The sequence below is a fragment of the Armigeres subalbatus genome, chromosome 3 (genome assembly GCF_024139115.2).
Source record: "Armigeres subalbatus isolate Guangzhou_Male chromosome 3, GZ_Asu_2, whole genome shotgun sequence".
NCBI lineage: Eukaryota > Metazoa > Arthropoda > Insecta > Diptera > Culicidae > Armigeres > Armigeres subalbatus.
Window position 1 is genome coordinate 280,127,403 of NC_085141.1, and position 25,398 is coordinate 280,152,800.

The following is a 25,398-nucleotide window of genomic DNA, read 5'->3' on the forward strand; positions in this document are numbered from 1 at the left end:
TCTTAACGTTCCTCAATTATTAATAATCCTATTTTTAATTTATTCCTTTGATGAATACATAATTTTCTTTAGGAAGAGCTGTTCTCATACCACGTGGAAGTCGAGCAGTTTTAGATGTGCACTTCCTTCCATCAGCGTACATATCTGCTCATGCAATTTTTTATTAATTTGTCTGAACCATGGACATTCTTCATACTCCGCTACCGCCTAAGTTGTCCACATGGTATACGGATAGCTCCTAAATATTATGGTTATTGGATTTGACGAAAAATTCTTCATAAGCCAAAATCCTTATCTTCATATTGTCGCTTTTGCTCCGATGTGCTTATTTAAAGCCGGACTTTCGCCATGGGACGCTTTGAGAGAGCCTCTTTTTTCTTTCTATATTGTTCCAATCGCGCGATCTTCACCCAATCGCGCATGCGCTGTTTGAAGCGGTAGGCACCAAACCGATGTGCTTTTCGACATCGGCACCAAACCGTGCACTGCCAACGAAGAACGTTTTGCCTACCTATACATCGCCGATTGCGGATGACCTACACATACAAAATAATGCGTGTATGGTGCATGGCAAACCGTTCTCGACTAAAAGAGCACGTGTTGGATGAAGGTTCCCCAAAACACACGCGACGCGACAATTGCGACGCGATTGTATCGCTTGGGGACTGCGATTCTGTCGCCGTTGGTATGGAAGCGTAAATGGAGTAGGGGAAGAGGGGGCAATATGCCCTAGCTAAGCAAACACTGCTTTATTGTCTTATTTGTAACGCTATTTATGAGTATTTTTACATTATGCATCAGTAAAACAAGATAGCTAGTTGATGCCATACAAAAATTGTCAAAAATCTCAATCATATTGATAATATTTACAATTAAAAAAAAATATGATATTCTGTTGCCGGAAAACTCATGAGGCAAAACGCCTTTTAACTGGCAACTTCTGGGTACAAAGCACCACGCGTCGGCGAATCAGCATTCTGGTATGGATAGTGCGTGGAGACGCAAGTACATTGTATAGGTTAGTGCCACTAGGGCGTTTTGAATCGCCAAAATGTTAGATGTTTCTTCAAAATGTGGAAATTTTCGGTTTTTCCGACCTTCCCATACACTATTTTGGGGGGCGTTTTGGGGCATCTTCCCCTATTGCCTGCAGCGACCCAACGATAGATTCGCGGTGACTAGTTTTCGCCGTTGCGGCGATGAAATCGCTTAGGTCTGGGGGAGCCTTAACATGTGGCGGTGCTTCGTTTCGGTATTGTACAGTAAAATATAACGCGCCCCCATCGCAGCATTTCAGTTGTCCGTCTCATATCACATGTCGCCTATAAAAAATCTGTGCATATTATACGTTTATGTATTTATTAATCGTCAAATTTGTACAACACATATGATAAATGCACATAATCCAAATATATGTTTGGATAAGAATGACAAGAAATCTATTGAGAGTTTAAATGTGAGGGACAAAATTGCTACCTGTGCAGTGCAGTTGCACATGCGGACGTGACACCTCTGCCCAACGTGTTATTCGGCCAAATGACATACGGCCGAGTGACTTTCGGCCAAACCCTTCCCCTTCCATGACGTTTAGGTTCCCCCATACACACACAACGTGACGGTCGTCGTTGACATGGAAGCATAAATGGAAAATTGCATGCTGCGACCCAGCGAGAGAGTCGCAGCGATAAAATCGCTTAGGTTTAGGGGAGCCTTTGAACATATCACATAAGAAAATCTCCCGGCATGGCCGCTCAACTCCAACCTCCAATTCGGTGAGTTGTTTACTACACAGCCGCCCAGGCAAAAATCTTTGAAGATTATTTCGGTTCTACCCAAACGCCTGACTAACACAGGCTGAAATTCCATTCGTCCGAATGACCATACACCCGGACAGGCCATTGGCCTGAATGGACCAATAGCCTGAATTGAACGGCACAAGAACGTTAGACATAATTGAGTTTGGCATGAAATGCGCCAATGAACTACGTACGCCATAGAGAAGGCAGAATTATGCCTTCATATGTCATAAGGCGTGTTAATATTATTGTATTGAATTTCAACCCTTGATTGTAACTTTAAAGATAAAGATTTCGACCTCAACAGTAAAGCTGTCCTCAGTGTCTCGTACTTGACTCGACTTCAAGTAAAAGACACTGAAGACGTCGCTACTGTTGAGGTCGAAATACGTATATACAACCCAGTCAACCACACATCGCATAAGAATGCACGATCAAAATCGTTTACCGATCCAAGTTCCATCAGAATCGCTTTGTTGTGCAAAGCTCATCAGCTTTTTTATAAATTTTCCCGCACAGTAGGCTATTTTACGAGTTTATTCTAGCTTCATTTGTTGACATCGCATATTCCTGCAATTAAACTCACTTGAAATCGGATTATCTTTCAAACAGAGTTTGTTATCACAAACTACATCGCAATGCATAACGAACAAACTCGTATAAAATTCATGTACATCGCATACACTTCCGTGCAAAGTCGGATAAGAAATACACATATATCGCCTCCACTTTTGTACGTAAAAAGTGTTTTCGCGACTGGTAAGCGATGAAATTTGTGCGCATAGGCATCGCATAACAGAAAAACAATTCTATTATGCATGCATTCTGGTTGTATGGGAAAGTTACAATCAAGTGGTGGTATGAAATGGAATAGTACTAACTCGTCTTATGACAAGTATTGTCTCGTACCGTACCGCACCTGTCAATCTGTTTCGGTCTCCCTTGTCAGACGTCATCGTTGTAAGTGCTCCGAAACTCATCGAGGTAATACCGAATGCGACAGCCCTGTGGTTCTTTTACAACTCTTAAATCTGTCAAAGATTCGTTGTAAAATGGTAGAAGGCGTGGTAAGTTTCCTTTTGAATGGTACCTCTCAGGAGGGCGCATCTTACCGCACTCACTGATTGCCTGCCAAATTTATTTGCTGAATTTGTCTCCCTCTACAAAAATATGGTTAGAAAACCTTTTCAGCACACAGAACTCATGTCACATGAACTGTTTCCTGTTCACCTTAAGATTTCGTCAGACTCTTCTGGTAAGGCTACCTTCACAGATTGTAACATACCGAAGCTTGAGCAGACTCACCACATACCTGGCCTTCACTCAGTATATCCGTTTCTTACCGTTGCCTGCTCACCGTTGCCTGCTCACCGTTGCCTGTCATTGATACTAGGATGTTTAGAGGGATTATTATATGACTTTTTAGTAGGTTTAGCTAAAAAAAATGCCTAATAACCAGAAACATAATTTTAGGTGCTTCTGGAGGTAGAATAAATTTTCAATATGTGCCCATCCTTTCATTTCTTTCGAGTGTTGCGGAAGTTTCGTCCATACATCACTTTATTCTGAAAAATAATCTTCGACATGTAATAATGCAGTTTTCATGAGATGCTCAACATTTGAATAGGGTAGTCGAGCAAGACCATTCCCCCTATGCTAAAACAAAGTTGACCATGATTTATAAGCAATTTTATCACTCTTAATTTAAAGTAAGATTTTGACCGCGACAGATTATTGACAACATGGAATTAGCCACCTGGCTTGATCAATAAAATATTTTTAACTGCTAGGCGCCTCGAACCGTGGACCTCTTGTTCTGCAGGCCCTGACACTAACACATAGCCCACTCTAGATCCATAGCAATGGGTCGAGCATATTGGATGATATTGCTTATAAATCATGATCAATTTTGTTTTAGCATGGGGGGAATGGTCTTGCTTGACTACCCTATTCAAATGTTGAGTATTTCATGAAAACTGCATTATTAGTAATTACATGCCGAAGACTATTTTTCAGAATAAAGTGATGTATGGACGAAACTTCCGCAACACTCGAAAGAAATGAAAGGAAAAATTGGATTGGGCTTATATTAAACATTTATTCTATCTCCAGAAGCACCTAAATTATGTATCTGGTTTTAAGGAATTTTTTTCAGCTAAATCTACTAAAAAGTCATATACAGTCGGGATTCGCTGGTTGGGATCTTAATACTTGGGTCACTTTTTAATTGGGCCTTCGCTAGTTGGGCCATGGCCCAACTAAAAAGCAACCGTACGTCAAAATTCAATGTAAACACGGAAAACGGGATTGAGCGTCACTGGACATCATTTGTGATGTTCAATTCGAAATACACGTGTTCAAATGGCTGTTAGTTGACCCAACTAAAAACCCGAATTCGTTAGTTGGGCCGAGGTCGTGGCCCAACCAGCGAATCGCGACTGTAATAAGCCCTCTAAACATCCTAGTATCAATGACAAAGTGATAGATAATAGTCTAAAAAAGCTATCAACGACAAATGCTGTTATTATGTGGAGTAAAATTCATACATTCAGACGACATTTCAACGAAAAAGTCCGAAAAATCACAAATCTCGTTTGATGCAACTCTAAATCTCCATGGATTTGGCTGAAAATGGGTCAGGAAACTTCATTTAAGATACTCATTGAAATAGAGGGGTGGCACTTTAAATCTAAAATACTTGGTGAAATGGTGAATAGATCTAATATTTATGCCCAAGAGGCTCAAATTTTCATGGAATATAAACTAGAAAGGAATTAACGGTGTGTTTCAAAATCGATTTTGAGTCACTTTATTATTCATTCATTCCCATGCTTACAGAACCTGCAGCACGCGCTTACAGAAGATTTGAAGAAAAAAATCAAGCGACGAACCCTTGCATTTAAAGGCATACTGCTTTCTGCACTACCATGCGTTTCCACTTAGACATTTAATTTCCTGAACATTCCATAAATTTTCCATTCGATTTCCATTCCAAAACTCATTATTTGAGGATATTAAACAACAAATACAAGAAAAGCATACCCTTCCAGCCAGAAGTTTGTTTGTCTCCTGGTGGCATTAAATAGTACTCAAAGATAATATCATCGCAACAAGAACATAATGTTCTTACATCGTCGAATAAGAACCACTCAACATAAAAAAAATCCATGATAACTGCTAACGAAGTGACAACTCACTTAATCGACTTACCAACGGGATCGACCGCCAGGACCACATTGTGGTCCAGAAGCACAAGTACGGCCAATAGAAGCAGTGCACTTGCGGTTCTCAGCGATGGTGCCGGTTCGAGAGGATTGCTGGTAGCGCGCAACAACCGCAACATGTTGGTTAGTGGGTGACGCGCGGTTTCTGTCCGAGCCGGGGAATATGTGGATGGACGGTGCGCGCCGGTCGCTCAGAACGGAGACGCTGGCACTGTGGCGGCGACGCAGATGCTGCTTAGTGGATCCGGTTGTGCGGTCATTCAATGACGGATCTGTAATTGAAGGAAAACGGCGAGATTTTAGCATGATTGCTCGCACGAGTGGAACGGTATGGGAGAATGCAAATGCTGTATTATCGTTGCCATAATTTATTCTAACATAGTATTATGCATCAAACTTAGATTTTATGCCGATACGGAGCCGTAGCTTAGTCAATCTCAATGTCGGTTACTTTCCCTGGTATCGCATTGTGTCTGGTCAATAAAAACTTCGTTCAAAGTCACGAGAATTATCAGATGCATGTTTACACGTTCAACGCGGCGTGTCTGGAATCGCTTGTAATTAAATCACTAATATATTTGTTTTTATGTAAAGTTTTTGAACTGTCTCTAACTTTGCGATGTGTAGTTTGAAACAAACAGAAAAAAACATGGATCCCGTTACCAATTAGTTATTTTTATTTGTTGAAGATGTGTAACAATTTATGTGCCACATGCAATTAGTCGATTCAATCCTAAGCATTGGAAGTACAAAATCGAGGAAATCTAAAACGATAACCGAGAAAAAAAAGAGATTTATTCAAGAAACAAGTGCTTTGTAACACTTTTTTTTCAAATTCGCATCAATAAACATCTGGCTTAATCCATAAAGGTGTAAAGCACACTATGATGGACCTTCAGCATTTTTCATGCTCACATATTACAACCTCACCGTTTAAAACGACTACTCTTGAGATTATTGATTTACTGTTATAGGTAAGGAAGTGTCCACCGGAATGTCACATTTTTTTTTCGTTCCATTGTGGCGACAGTGTGGCGCGTCACCTACGCGTAATACATTGTGGAAACCGTTTTAATACACGAGTAGAATTAGGGCTCAAACTGGTTCCCGTAGGTTGTCCGGCAAGCTAAAGGTTAAATGCAACAGTTAAACGATGTTACATCAGATTTTCACCGAGATATAACCTGTAGGCGATGATAATATTTATTTCAATCGTACTATCCAGTATTTAAATCAGTCGGTTTAATCTTGTTATGAGTAGCCTTATGTTTATTTGAATATTGATGATTGATCAATTAAGATGATCTAAATGTATATCCAGTTTAGGTTGGTTTCCCGGTTCTGATACTATTTGTGAAATACGTCACAACCATATTGGCATGCTATTAGACGAATATCTCAATAATACTTTCTATAAATTCATGTACAATATATGTTGAATAGAATGACTAAAGTTCTATTGTTAAATTGCAAAAGCATTTAAAAATGTTAAAACCGCTGTCATTGCATGCAGTATCAAAGAAATCCTGTTGATTGATGTTTTTTTTGTTTATTATTGTAAACATTTTTGAAACCCTGTCATTAATTTGTTACCTGCGATATATGTTGCTACTTGAAAAGCTTCTCATCGGTCACAGATAGGTAATTCCGTTGACACATATATTTTTTATTCCAATGGAAAATATCTTTCGTGCTTCCAGTGGTAGGAAAAAAAGAAAGTGCGAGAATGGATATAATGAACGTTTGAAATATAGCTTTGAAATCCTATTTATAAAAAAAATATGATTTTAATCTAAGAAAAGTTCACAACTTTTCTCTATTAGTTTATTTGAAGAAAAAAGGGAAAAAAGCTGATGCTTACAATCTTACTGTTTAACGGGTCGTTAAACATTTTACATCATTACCGATGTACAAAACAAAACAAAAAACCAATTATTACGATCGACTTTAACTTTCAAGGCCGTCATGAGAAACCGGATTTACACGATCAAAAAACAGTTAACTATCTTTTTTATTACATAAACGATAAAAAAATAACTCAGGAATGGATCATAGGTCTACTGAATGAGCGTCCCACTAGATCTTTACCGCTGCTTGCAAAACTGGTGATCAAATGCTATTAGGGGATACGTTCTTACTCGAATGAGTACCCGAGCACAGTTTGGAATTAAATTGAAATCAAAATTTGCTGCCGAAATGTCAACTATTTTGTTTACTCCAGTTGAACTCATTTTGTATGAATGAGTGATATTTTTACACTGTGGATTTAAACAAATTTTGCTGTCAATGAATTCGACATGATTACTGAGTTTGTAATCATGAGGTTCTTAATTTGATATCAGAATGTGTATTGGGTTAGATTATTCTTACATATAAGCATTGATGCCAACATATCAAGAGCATATTTTGTTTGCAGGTTGCATTAAATCTTCGTAAGGTAGAGCAAATTGATAACTCATTATGAAATCAAAGGTATGGGAGCTGCACAATGAAAACATGATTTGATTTCATATTTTAATTAATAATAATTGACATCATTTTTGCTTTATATCATTTTGCTATCATTTTGTTAATCGACTTTGCTCGGGTATCTGTCGTAAACTGCGAGCCGCTTCTTTGCGACTACTCGTGATTCGGCAATAGATATAGCGTTTGAAGGAAGAAAAAAAATAGCACAGCTGCTCCTACTTCATATAGTGAGCAACCAAGGAATTTTACTGGTACTTCATTATTTATGATTGAAGTAGTCATATCTGTAATTGCAGTCAGTGATACTTAGTAAGCGATCGTAAAATTACGTACCCAAAGGTTTTGTCACATGTTTCCAATAATTGCCTTCAATATTTTTTTTGATTTATGCTAATTTAGTTATCTGGTTGCATATAAATTATAAAATTAACGACTGCTCTTCACCTTTTCAGCCCTTACTTAATTCGTGCAGTGCCCCAAATTTTGTCTGTTTCACCTGAACTTTACTTATTTAACCACTTCCCTAGACATCTCAACATAGGTTGAGTAGCTCAGCATCATTGGATTGGAAAAGTCCATCGCCGACCAAATCTATTAGCTCACTCAAAATATGCGGTGCTCAATCAGCATGCAAGATTTTTTTTGGATTGGGTAGATACTTCAAAGTACCCTTGAATTGATTTTTTTTGTTTTACTCATTTACTAGAGTTTTTATTCGTTGTTGATGAACTTCACACAATTACACCATCTTGCGTCACAAAAGCTGACTAACGCCTAAAGGCTCACCCAGACCTAAGCGATTTCATCGCCGCGACGGCGACAACTGCAACAGTTGACATCATGGAAGCCTTAGTTGATTCGTTAGACCATTTTATTCAAACTCCAGGACAATTTGAAGATCCTACAACATCTCAAATGCCTGGATTTGAGACGCAAGTGAAAGATAAATACTCGGAGGACATGATTGGGTTGATACCGCAGCTGGGGACATCATGGATGCCTTCGTTGATCCGATAGACCATTTTACTCAAACTCCAGGACAATTTGGAGATCTTACAACATCTCAAATGCCTGGATTTGAGATGCATGTGACAGACAAATACTCGGAGGTCATCATAGGGTTCATACTACGACAGAGGACATCATAGAAGCCTTGGTTGATTCGATAGACCATTTTACTCAAACTCCAGGACAATTTGGAGATCTTACAACATCTCATATGTTTGGATTTGAGACGCAAGTGAAAGACAAATACTCGGAGGACATAATTGGGTTGATGCTGTGGCTAGGGGCATTATGGTAGCCTTGGTTGATTCGGTAGACCATTTGATTCAAATTCCAGTACAGTTCGGAGATCCTAGAACATCATAATTTATTATCACAAATGTTTCGTATATAGTTCACATTTATTTTAACAAGTTCACAGTAGACAACATGCTAGAAAACATTTTCTGAAGCTTCATACATTCTGTAGTATAAAGTGGTCCCTAAAGGTACCGAATTATCATCGTATGCATAGTAGGGATGCTCAAAATGTGTTCTTATGTTCCAGGTGATGTCTTTTATTTGTTATTTTATCATTTCCATCATCACTATATGAATAGATATCATTTTTGGTAATGAAATATAAGTATATCTCCAAAATCGCATTTTTCTAAATTCGTTGCTTTACTCCCACAGCTCTAGTGAAAAATTGAACACCCCTAGATACAATATTTTGCAATGTCCAGAAACTAGAAGAGATGGCTAAGAGGTTGGTGAAAAAACTGAGAAAATCGGTTGAAAAACCACTGAGATATAGCCATTTGAAAATTTAGTTACAACGATTTTCTGAACGAATGAATCCTAGTGTTAAGGCTTACATACCAACGGCGACAGAATCGCAGTTGCCAAGCGATAAAATCGCGAAGCAATTGTCGCGTCGCGTGTGTTTAGGGGAACCTTAAAAATGACAGCCAAGGGGTGCGAAAATTGTAAATATTACACTTATTTTACAATTTTTGAGAATTAGAATTACATTTTTCAAAATTTTATTTTCAAAATCTGGTATGAAAGTGGAGTCATAGGACGATTTCTAGCACATTATTTCGACATGTTATAGTGCATATTGCATTATACGTTTAGGCACCCCTCGAAATGTGTCTTCACTATAGGTCATTGCGCGCGGCAAACCTAACCTCACTATTTTGACAGGTACTGGTCCTGTTGTTTACGTTTCGGACTTAAATTTTTTTTTATCCAAATTAAATCTTCATATTTCACGATGTTGAAGACATTCTGTACATTCCGCATTCAAATATATATATATTATCGATAAGTTTAGGTAATTATCGATCAGGAAATCCAAAGAATGATAGAAGTATCTCAAAATTAAAATAAAGTCGTCTGTAAACAACAGGACCAGTACCTGTCAAAAGTCGTGCGTGACGTCACTGTGCAATGGAGTTAGGGACGTTCCGATACTTCAAAATATCGATATTTGATTCGATACGATAATCGAATCAAAGTATCGATATCACCGATATATTGGAATGAAAATATCGATATATCGGAAAATCATATGATATTTCAGAAATGAGAATATTTAGAATATATTTGTTTTAGTTATTTAATTACTATAGTATTACCATATTACCCCTTTACAATAATTATTGGAAACTTTTTTTTCTATTACTTAATCCAATCTAGAGTGTGCCAGTCCAACAATCATCGACGGCGGCGGCCGTCGTAGTTTTAATCGGTAGCGGAGGCGTTTTCGGCATGATACTTCCTCACAAAATCAATTGAAGTTTCGAGAAATTTTCTCTCTTCAGAATTTTTACTGAAGTTTTTTTTTTCTAATTAAATTTTCAAAGAAAATTCAGAATTATCACGAGAAAATCCATTGACATTGAAAAGGAAATTCTCATAAGCTTTTACGAGAAATTATCATTTTGTTTCACATCAAATTCCTTTGAATTTCGGCAGGAAATTCTCTTAGATTTTCACGGGCATTCTTCAAAATTTACGCAAAAATTGCCACCCGTAAAAAAATCATCAAAATTTTCATCAGAAAACCCGTAGAAATATTTGGAAATTTCTAAGGAAATTCTCTTTAATTCTTAGGGGATATTCTTTTGAGTTTTGGAAGGAAATTTTCATACGTTTTCCAATTCTACGAAATTCCCATTTCCACAAATCTTTTTCTAATAACTAAACAAAGTTAATTTATCTAATCTACCATAGGAACACGTCTAATATATACAGTCGACTCTCCACATCTCGATGTTCTATATCTCGATATCTCTTCCTATGTCGATAGTTTCTTCAGTCCCTTCAATCTACATACATTTGGGCTTTCGAAGAGCCCGCCCTTTATCCACGAGATGTTAACAACAGGAAGTTGGCGATTCCACTCTTCCTGTCCAAATCGCTTCAATCGGGTGCCCTGATGGTTTTTTTTCAATATAATTATATAGTTTCATATAGTTTCAATGTAAATTAATAATATATAGAATGGAATTCTCTCACCAAATTTCATTTTGAAAGTCCAGGACGGGCAAGATCCTTTCCACACCGGTATGATTAGAAATGAATTGCTGCCTTCAGAGATGAAAACATTTGTCGTCCGTCGAGGAATGTTTTGATTGAAAATTGAAAGACAGAGTTCTTGAATCCTAAAAGATAAGATAAGAAGATGCGAAGCAGTAGCACACATAATAACATGAGTCTTTTCGTTTAAAATACCTATGTTTTCTAATTTTGGGAGAGAGAATTTTTCTCTCCGAGCTCGGGCCGATGACGGTTCGGAAAAAAAAAACTCGTTATCGGCCCCAAAATTCATTTAGCCGAAAGGGTCATTTGGCCGAAAAGGTCATTTGGCCGAAAGGGTCGTTTGACCGAAAGGGTTATTTGACCAAAAGTGTCTTTTGCCCGAAAGGTCGTTTTGCCGAAATGGTTCTTAAGCAGAAAGGGTCATTTGGCCGAATAGATCTTCTTCTTCTTCTTCGGTGGCATTACATCCCTCACTGGGACAGAGCTGCCTCGCAGCTTAGTGTTCATTAAGCACTTCCACAGTTATGAACTGCGAGGTTTCTAAGCCAAGTTACCATTTCTGTATTCGTATATCATGAGGCTAACACGATGATACTTTTATGCCCAGGTAAGTCGAGACAATTTCCAATCCGAAAATGGTCTAGGTCGGCACCGGGAATCGAACCCAGCCACCCTTAGCATGGTCTTGCTTTGTAGCCGCGCATCTTACCGCACGGCTAAGGAGGGCCCATATGCCGAAGGAGGGCCGAATAGGTCATTTTGCAGAATAGGTCGTTTGAATAGTAAGAAATTAGGATTAGGAAGAGAAACGTTTCAATTCTCATTCCTCTTTCTCACTTCTCACTGTAAACAAAGGAGCGTGAAGTGAGTAGTGAGATGCCTTCGCACTACACACTTTTTACAGTGAGAAGTGATAAATGAGGAGTGGGTAGTGGGATGCCTCACTTCTCACTCTTTATTTCTCACTTCTCACTGTAAAAAGTGTGTTGTGCGAAGTGAAAAAAGTTAGTAGTGCGAAGTGGGTAGTGAGACGTCTCATTACGCATTTCGCGCATCTCACTTTATACAGTGAGAAGAGAAAATGAAGAGTGAGAAGTGACACGGCTCTCTTTACATTCCTTATTTATTACTTTTCAAAAAACCTATTCGGCCAAATGTCCTATTCGGCCAAACGACCCTTTCAGCCAAACGACCCTTTCGGCTAAACGACCCTTTCGGCCAAATGACCCTTTCGGTCAAATGACTCTCGGCCAGATGGGTTTCGGCCTAATGGTTTGTTCGGCCTAGTAACAGGTTTTGGCCAAACGACCCTTCCCTATTAGAAGATGATATCAAAGGGTGTCAAAATCGAATTTGTTTTCTTTTTATTTGTAGGCCCTTACCTATTGTTATGCGAGACTTATGAAAATTGTATTGTATCCCTGGTGCTAGTTGTTTCAAGCAGTATTTCACGTCAAACCGAACCGAACTAATGGTAAACAAGTGCACTAAGAAAAATCAAATCCAAACAATTCAGATTATTGTAGCCGATCGCTCGCAATATATTTTTAAAACCAAATCTTTCACACGTATTGTTTTGCGTCATGCCAACCGAGTAGGATGAGTATTTAGTTAAGACTGGTATCCATACATAGCTTCATCAGCAACTGCGCTCAACGAAGTAGGGCTGTGTGATCGTACCAGTATGGTGGTCAGATCTCATCCCAACCACATAAGCGAGGAAAGAAATCGCCACGCCGTAGGTCCTTCGTAGCTTAGAAGGGAAAACGCCTGTTTAGCGTAGGAAAGTGGTTACCCTAAACTAAATCTTTTACATGTTGTGAAATTGCGCTAATCGAGTTTCAGACGTACTAATTAATTGCCACTCTGGGTGGCTTATACCCTGAATGTAACCTGAATGTTAAAAATTGTGAAAAATAAATAGGCAGATTTTTTGCCAACTATGTTCGACAACTCTGATCACCATTACCTTAGAGCAAGCACCAATTTTTATAGAAGGAATCACATCTACCATTTCCCTAACTCGGACTAGTGTCTACTATTAAAGAAGAAATCACATCCACCGTTGCCTTAAACCGGGCCAGCGCGTACTTAAAAAAGGGATCATATCCACCATTGCCTTATTCCTAGCAAACGCCTACTTTGAAAAAAAGGACTCATATCCGTCATTGCCATAATCCGGGCAAAGGTATACTTTTCACGAAGGGCTCACAGAAAGAACCACATCCACCATTGCCTTAATCCGGGCAAAGGTCTACTTTTAAAGAAGGGGTCACATTCATCATTGCCACATTCCAAGCAAACGCCTACCTTTAAAGAAAGATTCACATCCACTATTGCCTTAATTAATAAACATTGCTTTTCACTGGACAAACCATGAGGGGATTGGATAAAAATTATCATTGCTTCATGCTCACCTAATGCAAGTTTTTAATGAAATGATTTTGTTTTTAAAATATTATTTTCGACCGGTGTTATGTTCACCATTTCGTTTTTTTTTCAGCACCACTTAGTCAAGCAACTCATTTAGTGGACATTAAAAACAATTATGCTAAATGTCCGTTATGTCAAATGATCCTCACTTTTGACACTGTTGACAATAATGCTAAATGGCCTTTACGCCAAATGACCTTATGCCGAATAGCGTTATGCCAAATGACCCGCTCCCGCATGTTTCCTATACTCCCAACAAGTATTGGAGACACTGGTAAAGCGCTTATACAGCAAAAAATCAAATTTTGCAGCTAAAAACTAGCTTATTCAGCTTGAATTGTTGAATTGCGCTGTTAATAAGGCTTAACTCAGACGCGGGGATTCATTTTTAGGACAATTTACAAATATTTACTGCCTTATCACCGTACTGTGCCTTGTGTCGGTTTACTCTGGAGTATCTATTGTTCGGAAGTTTGGAGTCATAACTATACCAACGAAGTTGAGAGAATCGAATCCGTACCCGAGTAGACGAAAACAGCTCAATAATATCAAATGTTGATAAGATAGCAAAATGAGATATGGATATGATTGATATAAGAGATAAAAGATCAGACGATAATATCAATATTTTGCACTAAAATATCATAAAAAGATCATGTTATGCTATTTGTAAAAAGTGATCAATATCATGTGCCATTAGTTTGTTCTTATTCATAGCATATCTTGATATTTAAATGATATTTCGGCGCAAATTTTTGATATTGTTGCCTGTTCTGTTATCTCTTATATCAATCAAGTCCATATCATGTTTTGTTATTCTGTTCATAGCTTCTGCCCGGGTACTGCGACGCTTCCGGCGCTTTGCGCTCCATTGTTACTGTGGAATCTGTTTGAACTGCCCAGTTACGAAAATCGCTGTCATCTTATTTGATTGGAACCTCTACATATTAGAAGGAACGCCTCTAGGGCACTGTTCGTTGGTCGTTGCAGATCTATTACAAAGTCGTGTTGATTGCAGAGCCGTTTTGGGTCAAGTAAACACTAACGCGATTCTACGAGCGTTACGCAGCAATCTTTCTGCTGCGTTTCCTGTGCAAAGTGGGTTAACAAAATAAGATCAAATTTGACGTCAATTATTACTAAATAAAAATTGACAACGATACATGTTTTCAATATCCATTCATCAATTATCATAATGATAGCAGCATTACATCGAATTATTGTCGATAAAGTGAGTTATTCACGAAGATTCAAAGCAACCTGCAAACAAATTACGGTGTTGTTATTATAAATGCTTACAAGAATAATCTAATTGAATACCCATTTTGATATCAAATCTTTTTGACTGAGCTGAAACTGCACTCCGTCGAAGAATAGATTGGCTGCCCAGCACAGGAGGGAAGTAGAGAGAATGAAGAGTAGGAGTATAGAAATAGGACGCGTCTTTCGGTGTTTGGGGACGCACGCAAGGTTAAAGTAGAACTGTTGATCGTCAAGGTGATATAAAGTGTACACTAAACAGAGGAGACAAGTGCGAGCGATTTCTTACCGCCAAGTATCACGAGCGCAGACCCGACCCTCAAGCTTGAACACGTTTGCCACTTTGATGGATTAAAAAACTATTTAGAATAAACTTTAAGCCTTTGCGAGTATTGGCAGGCGCATTTATGTACACAAGCAAAATTTGTAATGCGGTAAAATTGGCAATTCGTTTGATTGTCGAACAATATGGAGGTCATAGGTACTGTATCAGGTTGTGACTTTCTAGAAGTGATGCCAAATAATTGAAAATTGAAAGCGTTGATACTCGAATAAAATCTGATTAAAGACGATGGAAGTGTTCTTTCCACTTATTTCGCTTAGGTCCAGATCTAGGTTTCATGATTTGTTATTAAATCCCCATTCAAATTCGCCAGTCATCTCCACGTGGTTATATAAGTAAGAGTTGAAATCAAGAAGCGTCGATGAACCTTATGTTGTCCTATGAAGCTGGCGATTCGTGCCTAGCAACACGAGAGCGCAAATTTGTGTCTGTAGAACAACGTTCCCCAGAGTCATGGTGAACCAGTATTTTAAAAAGGGAACACAAAAAATAGTGCTAGCAAGTTCAACAAGTCATTCCCAAATCCGAATTGGGGCGCACCTCGCTGCTCTACGGTGTAGATTTGAACTAGGTAGATGGTATTCACATGGTTTATGTTTACATCGTGCTGGGGATGGGAATGGATCGGATTGTTTAGCCAATTTTATTGGTGTTGCCTCATGGTTTTTGTTCTGTCTTTGGCCTCGGTGACAGATCTTATACCTGTACCTTCCTCAATGTTAAACTTCATGTCACTTGTGGTGATGTTACTGTTCGAGAGATTCACATTCAATAATTTTTGTCGAGTCTCTTGTCACACGATTTCTTACATATGACGGATCCCGACTTACAGAGCTTTTAGGATTACAGATAACTTGTAGTGTGTTTTTTAACTTTTTAATTTGAAAGAGATACTGCATTTGAACTTCACCATGCTCCAAGATTTATGCACTTAAGGCTAAATCCGTTTCTATCTGCATTCAGGAAATACTGTAATCTTCACAAAACCAATAAAATTTCAATTACAGTTATATGGTTGATTGTCAGAGAAAAATCTTGATTTTTTTTCACAGCATACGTTACCAAGGAACATACATACGGTACATACTAAGCAGTACGCTCCGATTTCGATTCCAATCAATGCTGGGCCGCGCCACCGGGTTTTAGTGCGCGATTCAAATCAAGTCACGATTTGCTTCATGTCGGGGGATATCATTGTTCTCAGAATAACCACCGGGGTGGGTAGGTGCTCCACCCTCGCTTCTGGCATACTGACTCGCTGGCTGATAAATTCGTTTTTTTACTGTCATTGTTTGAAATCTGAAGTACTTAGTAGATGAAGTGCGGTGTTGCGCCTCACGACCCTCCCTAAGATTGATTGTCTTGTTAACCCCCGATTTGTTCTATGGGAACTCATTCGACAATGAATAGTCGAAGAATTATTGGCCGCAAGTTTTCGGTGTAATCGTTGTTGACGGCTGTTGATTGCTACTGCTATTGTTACTGATTTGTATTTCAGTTTAAATCGTCTTTTCGACATGGATTGATGTTAATTAAACACTGTTGTTTACATTTAGAAAAAAATTCAGATGTCGCACATGTTGGAGAAGCCTGCCTTCCAAAGATATTTTCTGCGGAATGCGAACAGACTTTTGAAAAGTTATAATTTTGAAATCCCAGTGATATTCAACTTCGTGAGAACGAATGTTAAATAGTATTTAACATTCCACATCGAATTATGATTTCTTGTATCTAGATGCTTACTTATGGGATACTCACCTTATATTTTTATTTTTAGATGCTGCCTAGATGGGAGGGTGGTAGCATCGGCAGGAATGATTTTGTTTTATCATTGAGGTTAGGAATATCTTGTTTTTCACTCGACTCTAGCATTGAAATTATTTTGAGAAATTTCTGGCTTCGCAGTCCTGCACAAAGTTGAAAACTATGTTTTTAATCTTTTCCCGACGTTTCGGTCCATTTAGGACCATTTTCAAGGGGTCGATTTGTTAAAGTTTCTTCGTCCAACCTAAATGGACCGAAACGTCTAGATGGGTCAAAAAATAGTCAAAAAATGTATGAAAATTTACTCATTTTAAGCCAATTTAAGACAGAGTCACTCCGGTGTTATCAGTCCTGTCCAATGAACAGGTAGAAGTCGTTTGAAGTTATTCCCATCCCGTTCGTTTTCATTTATTTACAAAAAAAACGAGCAGGGTGGACGAAACTTCGAACGACTTGACCCTGCTCATTAGACATGTCTATTATCTAACACGGAAGTGCATTTTCCAATGAATAATTTAAGAGATAGAGCAAAGTATAAAAGTTTATTAGCTATACACTAAAACCAGTTGAAGAATGGAAAGATCGTTTGGCTAAATTGGAATGGGATGAATCCGTGGTTAAACTTCACTTAAATTAGCAGGTCAACTGAGCTTAATTCTGAATATTATCCTACACTATTATTACGGAATTCACCAAATGATTCGAAATTTATCATTATTCCTGTAGATACATATAAATTTTATATAAAGTTACAGAAAGATTTTTCTCTTCGCAAGTTTAGGTTATCGACTTTCGTCTTACTTTTTACTATGTGGAAAACGATACTGAGGACCGAAGGGAGAATATTTATGAAATATGCATAAATATCCACTGTCTATTGTTGGAAATCGAACCCACACCTCTCAGAACGATAGATTTTGCTCATCTTTGATTTCAACCCTTCGATGGATGTAATGATGCCAAAAAACATCAACAAGGCATCACCACCATAGCTGCCATGACCAAAGCTTTGCTTATGAAAATGAGCGAGTTCGCATTGCGGCAGAAGTGACAAATCAAAGCGTTGCTTTTAGAAGTGGAGCATCATTAATTCGAGTAGATTATGCACCAGATGCTGGTAGTGTTCTTCTAGACGAAGATCTGTCAACTAATTTTCACTAAGAGTTATGTCTGTTTGTCTGTGATGCGGCATTTAATTTATTCTTCCATCAAATACCGGAATTGTTACTGCCGAATTCAAGAAATTGCTTCTGAAATGCATTCTGGAGTTTCTACTGTAATTCGTTAATTAATAAATTAATAAGGGAATTCCTGAGAGGCATTTTGGAGGAATTCTTCGAGGACTATTCTGTAGATTTTTTGGATAAGAGAAAAAATTGGAAGTTTTCCTTCTAAAATCAGATTTTTTCCAGGAATTAGTTCAAAATGTTAGTCTTACTTCTAGTGTTCCTTTAGGAGTTTATCCGTCAGTTTCTTTTGCGACTCTTCCGAGATTTTATTAGAGATTTCCTTCTAGAGTTCCTTCTGGGTTTCATCTGGGGGATTTCTTATGGAATTCTTTTGATTTTTTTTCAGTGAGTTTTTAGAGAGATGTTTCCACTAATTTCTCCAGAAATTTAAGGCTCCCCCAAACCTAGCGATTCCATCGCCGCGATTGTATATTTGGGTCGCTGCTGCCCGGATAAAAATACAATAGAGTTGCAATAAAATATAATAATAATACACTACATTTTATTGATGACCATTAAATTCTATTGTTTTTATATCATACCAATTAAAGTGCCATATTGTTGTTCAAATAGACGTACAATAAAATCTATTGCCAGTAAAATTTTGGTAATAGAATTACAATAAATTCAATTGTAATGGCAAAAATTTGCTCGAGAAAAAAAAGATTTTTTTATTGTAAAGATACATAACAACCCCTATTTTCTATTGTAAAACTGCCATTTACAATAGGCTTTATGGTGGAAAATAATAGGCTTCAATGTAATTCTTTTGTGAGCCACAATAGAGTTTAATGTAATTACTATTAATTTTAGCGTACTGTCACAATAATTTCTATTGTAATTCTTTTGGGATTTTTTATTAGGGTGGCGATGTTCCATTGATGTTTCCATACCAACGGGGACAGAATCGCATTTGCCAAGTGATAGAAGCGCGTTGCGTGTGTTTTGGGGAACCTTTATTCATGGTATTCTTCCGGAAAAGTTTGAGAATTCCTTAAAAAACTTTTCACGTTGACTCATTCAAAGAATAATTCTGGAGAAATTTCTGGGAGTTTTGGAGAGATATTTTTGGTCGGCTCCAGGTAGATATTCTTATGGAGATGTTTATGGTTTGTTTTTTGAAGAGATCTCCAGAGGAGTTCGAAAGGAAAATTCGGGAAAAAACTTGGTATAAACTGGGAACGGGTTAACGAAATAATTTTAGAAGGGGTTACTGGAAAATTTGCCAGCGGAGTTTCAGGAGGAAATTTCTGGAGGAAAGCCAGAGGGAATTTTCAAAGGAACACCTGGGGGAGTTTCTGGATTAGCTCCTGGGAGAATTTCCGAGGGAATTCGTACAGCAATTTACGTGGATTTTTCGAGGGAATCTCCTGAAAATTCTTGGGAATTCTCTAGGATCCTCAGAGAAGTTCTAGCAAGAAATTTTTAAAGCAGTTCATAAGGCTTTCCGGTGTTTCTCTAGTGCGTGTGGGAGGTTTCCGAAGGGGTTTCTGGAACAGTATCTGTCGGAAATTAATGGGAGAATCCTTGAGTTTATGAAGGAATCGTTAAATGACTATTCTGATGAATTCCTGGATGAGTTTGATAATGATAAGAAATTTCTGACGGAATAAGTGGGGCGATTTCCGAGGGAGTTCATGGCGGAATTTTTCAAAGAGTTTCAAGAAACATTATTGGAGGAGTTCTTAGAAGTGTTTCTGAGGAAATTTCCGGTAGGATTTTTGGGGGAATTCCCAGTTAGGTTTCTAGAAGAATTCCCGGAGGAATTCCTGGGGAAGTTTTTTTTAGGAATATTTAGGAGGTTTTCAAAACCGTTTCCATTGCCGCCAAGCCCATAGTCCCTTCGGTACAACCAGAAAGTAATGCTTCAAAGGGGGGCCAGTGCACAACGCACCCTCGAGGTTAGCTGCGTGTCCTTGCAGCACTGAACATCGTTATTCGCTTTTTTAGAAGAACACCATGGTATCGTGCCAGCGCGTTGCCGGCTTTCCAGGTGGCCTTACCACGCCCTATGTCCTCGCGCCTGCTTCGCTCTGCACGACTGGTATCAAGAATGATGATGCCGACGTTCTGATACCCCAAATTGACCTTTCTGCGATAGGCACACAGAGGGACTTGCCGACGCGGTGCCTACGCCTGCCCCAACCTTGACGAGGACCCCTTTTCGTCCTCGGGCTCGGAACCCGCCCGGTTGACCAACGCCGCGAAAGCGACGATACCATGTTGTTCTTCGCGCGGCCACTTGTTCGATAAAAGGATCGAGTTCGATCACAGAGCATGACCACCGGTATGACCCATGAAGCCGACTCCGATCCCTTGGACCACCTCTTATTTGCACCTGAACTAGCCATCATTGAGACCACGCGCCACATTCTGTGTAGCTCCGAGACGATTTGAGCGATAGCCGATAAAACGGCGTTCCAGCCAACTTCATCTTTACACATCCTCCGAACTAGGTTGTCCGGGGTAGTATCCAGACCACATGTGGCAAGCATGGGTCACGCATTGCGCGCTTTTAAGGACAATCCTCACAGAATCCGAATTCTAAAGTACTCGCGTTTTCAATGGCACCCCATTCAATACGGGAGCAACGCAAACTGTCATGTTTATTATTACACGCATGCTGCGATGCAGCAAAACTGGCATAATAAAAATGACAGTTGTGCGTTGCTTCCGTATTGAGTGATGCCCTTGAAAGTGCGAGTACTTTTAAATTTGAATTCCGTGAGAATTGGCCTTAAATGGGCCACTCACATTCATGCGGTAATGCACGCACTGAGCAGCCTGACAAAGTCACTTGTGTTGGGTTAAATGGTAAATTGAATGGTTGGTGCTGGAATGATTATTTGGCTACTCGGCAAAATTCAGCTAAATGCTGATTTCACTGTCCTACAGCATTGATTTTTTTTCGCTCCCTTCAACCATTTTTAATTACGCTGAATTCGGATATGTATACAGATTTTCTGTACACCTCCAGTTTTTGAGATAAACGGATTTTAATTCACAAAAGTACGTATTTTCATAAAAAAATGGGTTCTCTGCCCTGCAAAGCTTTGAGTTTCGGCTCCTCACTTCGAGAACAAAGTTTGAATTTTGTAAGAATGTGTCTTGTAGACTGCATGTGGGCTGTTGGATTTCATTTGGCACGTTCATTTGCTGTGAAAAACGGAATTTAATTAACAAAAGTACGTATTTTCATAGAAATTTGGTTTCTCGTCTCTGAAAAGCTGAATTTGGGTTCCTCACTTGGAGAATAAAGTTTGAATTTTGTAGAATGGGCCTTGTAGAATGCATGTGGGTTGTTGGATTTTATTTGGCACGTTTTTTTCAAATTCACAAAAGAACGTATTTTCCGAGAAATTTTGGTTTTCTGTTCTGCAAAACTGAATTTTTGCTCTTCACTTTGAGAATTAAGTTTGAATGGAATGTGGGTTGTCGAATTTTATTTGGCACGTTAATTTGTTATGAGAAGCGGATTCAATTCACACAACTACGTATTTTAAAAGAAATTTCGATTATCTGCTCTGCAAATCTGAATATCGGCTCTTCACTTTGAGAATAAAGCTAGAATTTTGTAGAATGGGCCTTGTATAATGCATAACGGTTGTAGGATTGCGTTGGGCACGTTCATTTGTTGTGAAAAACGGAATTTTATTCACAAAAGAACGTATTTTCACAGGAATTTGGTTTCTATCCTTTGCAAAGCTGAATTTGGCTCCTCTTTTTTAGAATAAAGTTTGAATTTTGTAGAATGGGACTTGTAGAATGCATGTGGGTTGTTGGATTTTTTTTTTGGCATGTTCATTTGTCGTGAAAAACGAATTTTAATTAATAAAATTACATGTTTTCATAAAAATTAGGTTTCTCTGATCTGCAAAGCTGAATTTCGGCTCTCACTTGGAGAATACAGTTTGAATTTTGTAGAATGGACCAGACAACATGTGGGTTGTTGGATTCCATTTGGCACGTTCTTTGTTGTGAAAAATGGTTTTTTGGCTTTGCAGAACAGTGAAACCAAATTTACGTGTGTAAAAATACATACTTTAGTGAATTAAATTCTGTTTCTCGCAACAAATGTCCGTGCCAAATAAGATTCAAGAAACTTACTTGGATCATGTACGATTTCTTCTATATAATTCAAACATTACTGTCAAAATTTAGAAGCTTAAAACCAACTTTACAGAACAGAGAACATAATTCCCATGAGAATACGTAGTTTTGCGAATTTAAACTCGTTCTTTCTCAAAAACTGGACGTGTAAAATCTGAATACATGACTGGATTCAGCGAAGAAAAATCTTTTAAGTACACTGAAAATGGTTAAAGCAAGTACTATTTTAATTTTTGGGGGAATTTCCGAGAGAACTGTTATACGATATCCCATCGAGTTCCTGAAGGAATTTCCGGATGAACTGGTGGAGTTGGTAAGACAATTTTCGGTCAATTTCACGGATGAATCTCTGATAAAGATTCTTGAAGAATTATCGGCCTATTTTCCGGAAGATTTTTCGAAATATTTAGGAAAAAAAATATGCGAGTATGTGTTGTATTTTTCAGCACAACTGTCCTCTCACACTATTTCCTCACTATTTCCAACCTAAATAAGGTTGCAAAACCAATCTGTGAATAAAATATTACAATGACTTCAATAGAGAATAATTTTCTGAATAGTTCAATGATAAAATGTTCCTCAAGTCTGTTTTTACCAGTTGGATGTCAGCTATGGAAATCAAGGTCTAATAACAAATACGATTCTAAGTTGCCTTTTTGAATTTGGTATAAACATGCGTAGAACGGCAGTGTATATCATACATAGGTATATCTACAATTCTTTAATGTATGAAATAAGTTCGCCGCCACTAAAAATATTTCAATCGGCGCACGGGTCTAATAAGATGTCTGTCATGCATACTTAAATTTAAAATAGAATGCGCAAATAAACTTATAAATTAATCGAGGTGAGTGTAGCGATCAGGGCAGCACGTCCTGACATGGCAGTGAACATTACTCCAGAAGAAATGCAAAACGCCGGCCGTAACAGAAACCATTTCCGTGGGATGGACAGACAAAAAATTAGTAATTGAATGGATCAATTTTGCCGAGGATTTTGCCCCCAAACACACGCGATGCGACAATTGCGACGCGATTCTATGCCGCGGTTGGTATGGAAGCGTAAATGGAACATTACATTGCCTGCAGCGACCTAATGATAGAATCGCGGCGACTAGCTGTCACCGTCGCGGCGGTAAAATCTTTTAGGTCTGGAGGAGCCTTTACTCTATTTCTTTCATACATATACGGTGTACGTGATCAGTCCTTCCCAGGGTATGGCGAATTTTATTGATAGGTACCTGCCACTATTGTTACCAAAATCGGGTTTGGCGCTTAAAATTATTTATGTTTTCTGTGTGAAATTGTCTCCGAGTTTTGCTTACCCCGTATGCTTCGAATAGAAAAAGACAAACATCGCAGACGTTTTGCTTCTTTCTGCAGATTTGTGAGCACGTGAGCTGCCGGGGACTTGCAATGGACGGTCACAATCTTCGGGGCAGCTTCGAGGATACTACCCGGGGAAAAAGCAAATTTGATGTTGTTGATGTTGATAATGATAGGTCTCACTACGCTGATTCACCTCGTAAAATCGATTGTCGCTAAATCTATTCGAGTGGGAGTGACTCGAAGCCCAAGTAGCGTTTTATCAACGCTGTGTGCATGCGGCGTTAAAATTACGCTACGGATTCTTAAAAATATTCCCATAAATTATTTAAAAAAAACGGTATAAATCTTGGAGTTCTTTTACAAAATTTCGATTTTAGAGTAATCCTATAGACTAGGCTTAGTGTACGCGAAAGGCTAAGATTTAATATTTAATGTTTTTTTTAATCAATCTGGGGTGCCAGTTTTTTTTTTCACTGCAGAATGTTTTAGTCAAATGCAATAAAAATTCAAAAACAAAATATGAAAACGGAATGTAGGTACGGCCATCTGCATTCTAATTGTAATAGACAGACGTATTCTACAACGAATTGCGTTTGAAATTTAGCAACACATAAAAAATAAAGAAAAAAAAAGTATTGATGCGGGATCGACTGTAACTTTTATATTTATTTTACGGCTACGCAGTCTTTAGTTTTAGAAACGAGTTTATTCGTTGCCCAACGTTTCGACACGGGGATTGTGTCTTGAAAAAAAAAGTTTAAAGGACTAAACTTTAAGTTTGAAGTTCGAATTTTTAACTCATTAGTAAGTAGTTTTTTCACTCTCTCCCATGAATGATATAAAAAACAAGCAGCGCTGCATCGACCCAACGTGTGCTGTTCCGCGGAAGAAGCCAAATTTGAGTTGTTTTCACCATAGTCCCGGGTGAGTGAAAATAACATAAATTTAAGTTGGTGAAACCTAGTGATGGGTTAAAATTCAACGCGGAAGTAAAAGTAAAGTATTCACCGGCTTTTTGTTTTTGTATTTTAATTACTTTTGGTTTTTTCCACGCAAGGGCGAATTTGAGTGGAAGGAACCATAAAGTGAGTTTATTGGCGGTTCCGTGTACATAATCTTTGCATCTGAAAGTATTGCGTGACCTTGTTATTCATCGATGTTTTTGGATATTTTATTTATGACAGAACAGTGTATTCTTATCCTAATGGGCTATTGCATCTATTTAAATACCACTCCCGTTCTCTTTTAGTTGCATGTGTATTGGATAGTACCTCATTTGGTGCTGGACGCTTTCTAACCGCGTGCACGAGACATGATCGGAATATCACGTTTTTGAAGATCACTCGATCTATTCGAATGGCGTATAAAAGAACTAGCCTAAAGTGAAATTATGAAGGGCGATGATGCAACATGTTGTTTGTCTATCATCAGGCGTCTATAACATAAATTGTACTGCATTTGGAGGCTTAGTGCAGTTGAATTCATTCTTAGTTCTGCCGCAAGATGCGCAATTTGCTTAGAAGATTTTGAGAAGAATAACAGTGCATAATTAAATGAACAAAATTAATAGAAAATTTCCACAGAGCTATAGAAAAATTCCATAATGTTTTGTAATGTGTTATGAAGAAACAATGTAAGAAAAAGTAATCAAATTAAAAATAAAATAAAAATGTAGTCGAAATAGCACTTTGGGAAAAAAATTATTTACTTCCACTAATTTGCGACGAACACTAAAACAAAAGTAATCAACTACCAAAATAACCCAAGATCATGCGAGTTCCGAAATACTTTTGGGAAAGGTAAATAGTAGCTTGGTTACAAACCACAACATAAAAAAGAACTCATTAAGTTTAGATATTTGGCATGATTGCATATAGTCGTTCATTACAGGCAGTGCATTCAACAAAG

The 25,398-nt window shown here is 38.2% G+C and overlaps 1 protein-coding gene across 5 annotated transcripts in view; it reads right to left on the reverse strand.

Annotated features, from left to right (window-relative positions):
• Positions 1–25,398, reverse strand: part of LOC134224618 (Ig-like and fibronectin type-III domain-containing protein 1) — a 704,696-nt gene that overhangs the window by 133,529 nt on the left and 545,769 nt on the right. For all 5 annotated transcript variants that reach the window (XM_062704044.1, XM_062704041.1, XM_062704040.1 and 2 more), the window contains one exon: positions 5,007–5,292. In XM_062704044.1, coding sequence (XP_062560028.1) covers positions 5,007–5,139 — 133 coding nt within the window. In that variant the 5' untranslated portion in view covers positions 5,140–5,292. The remainder of the gene's footprint in view (positions 1–5,006; positions 5,293–25,398) is intronic.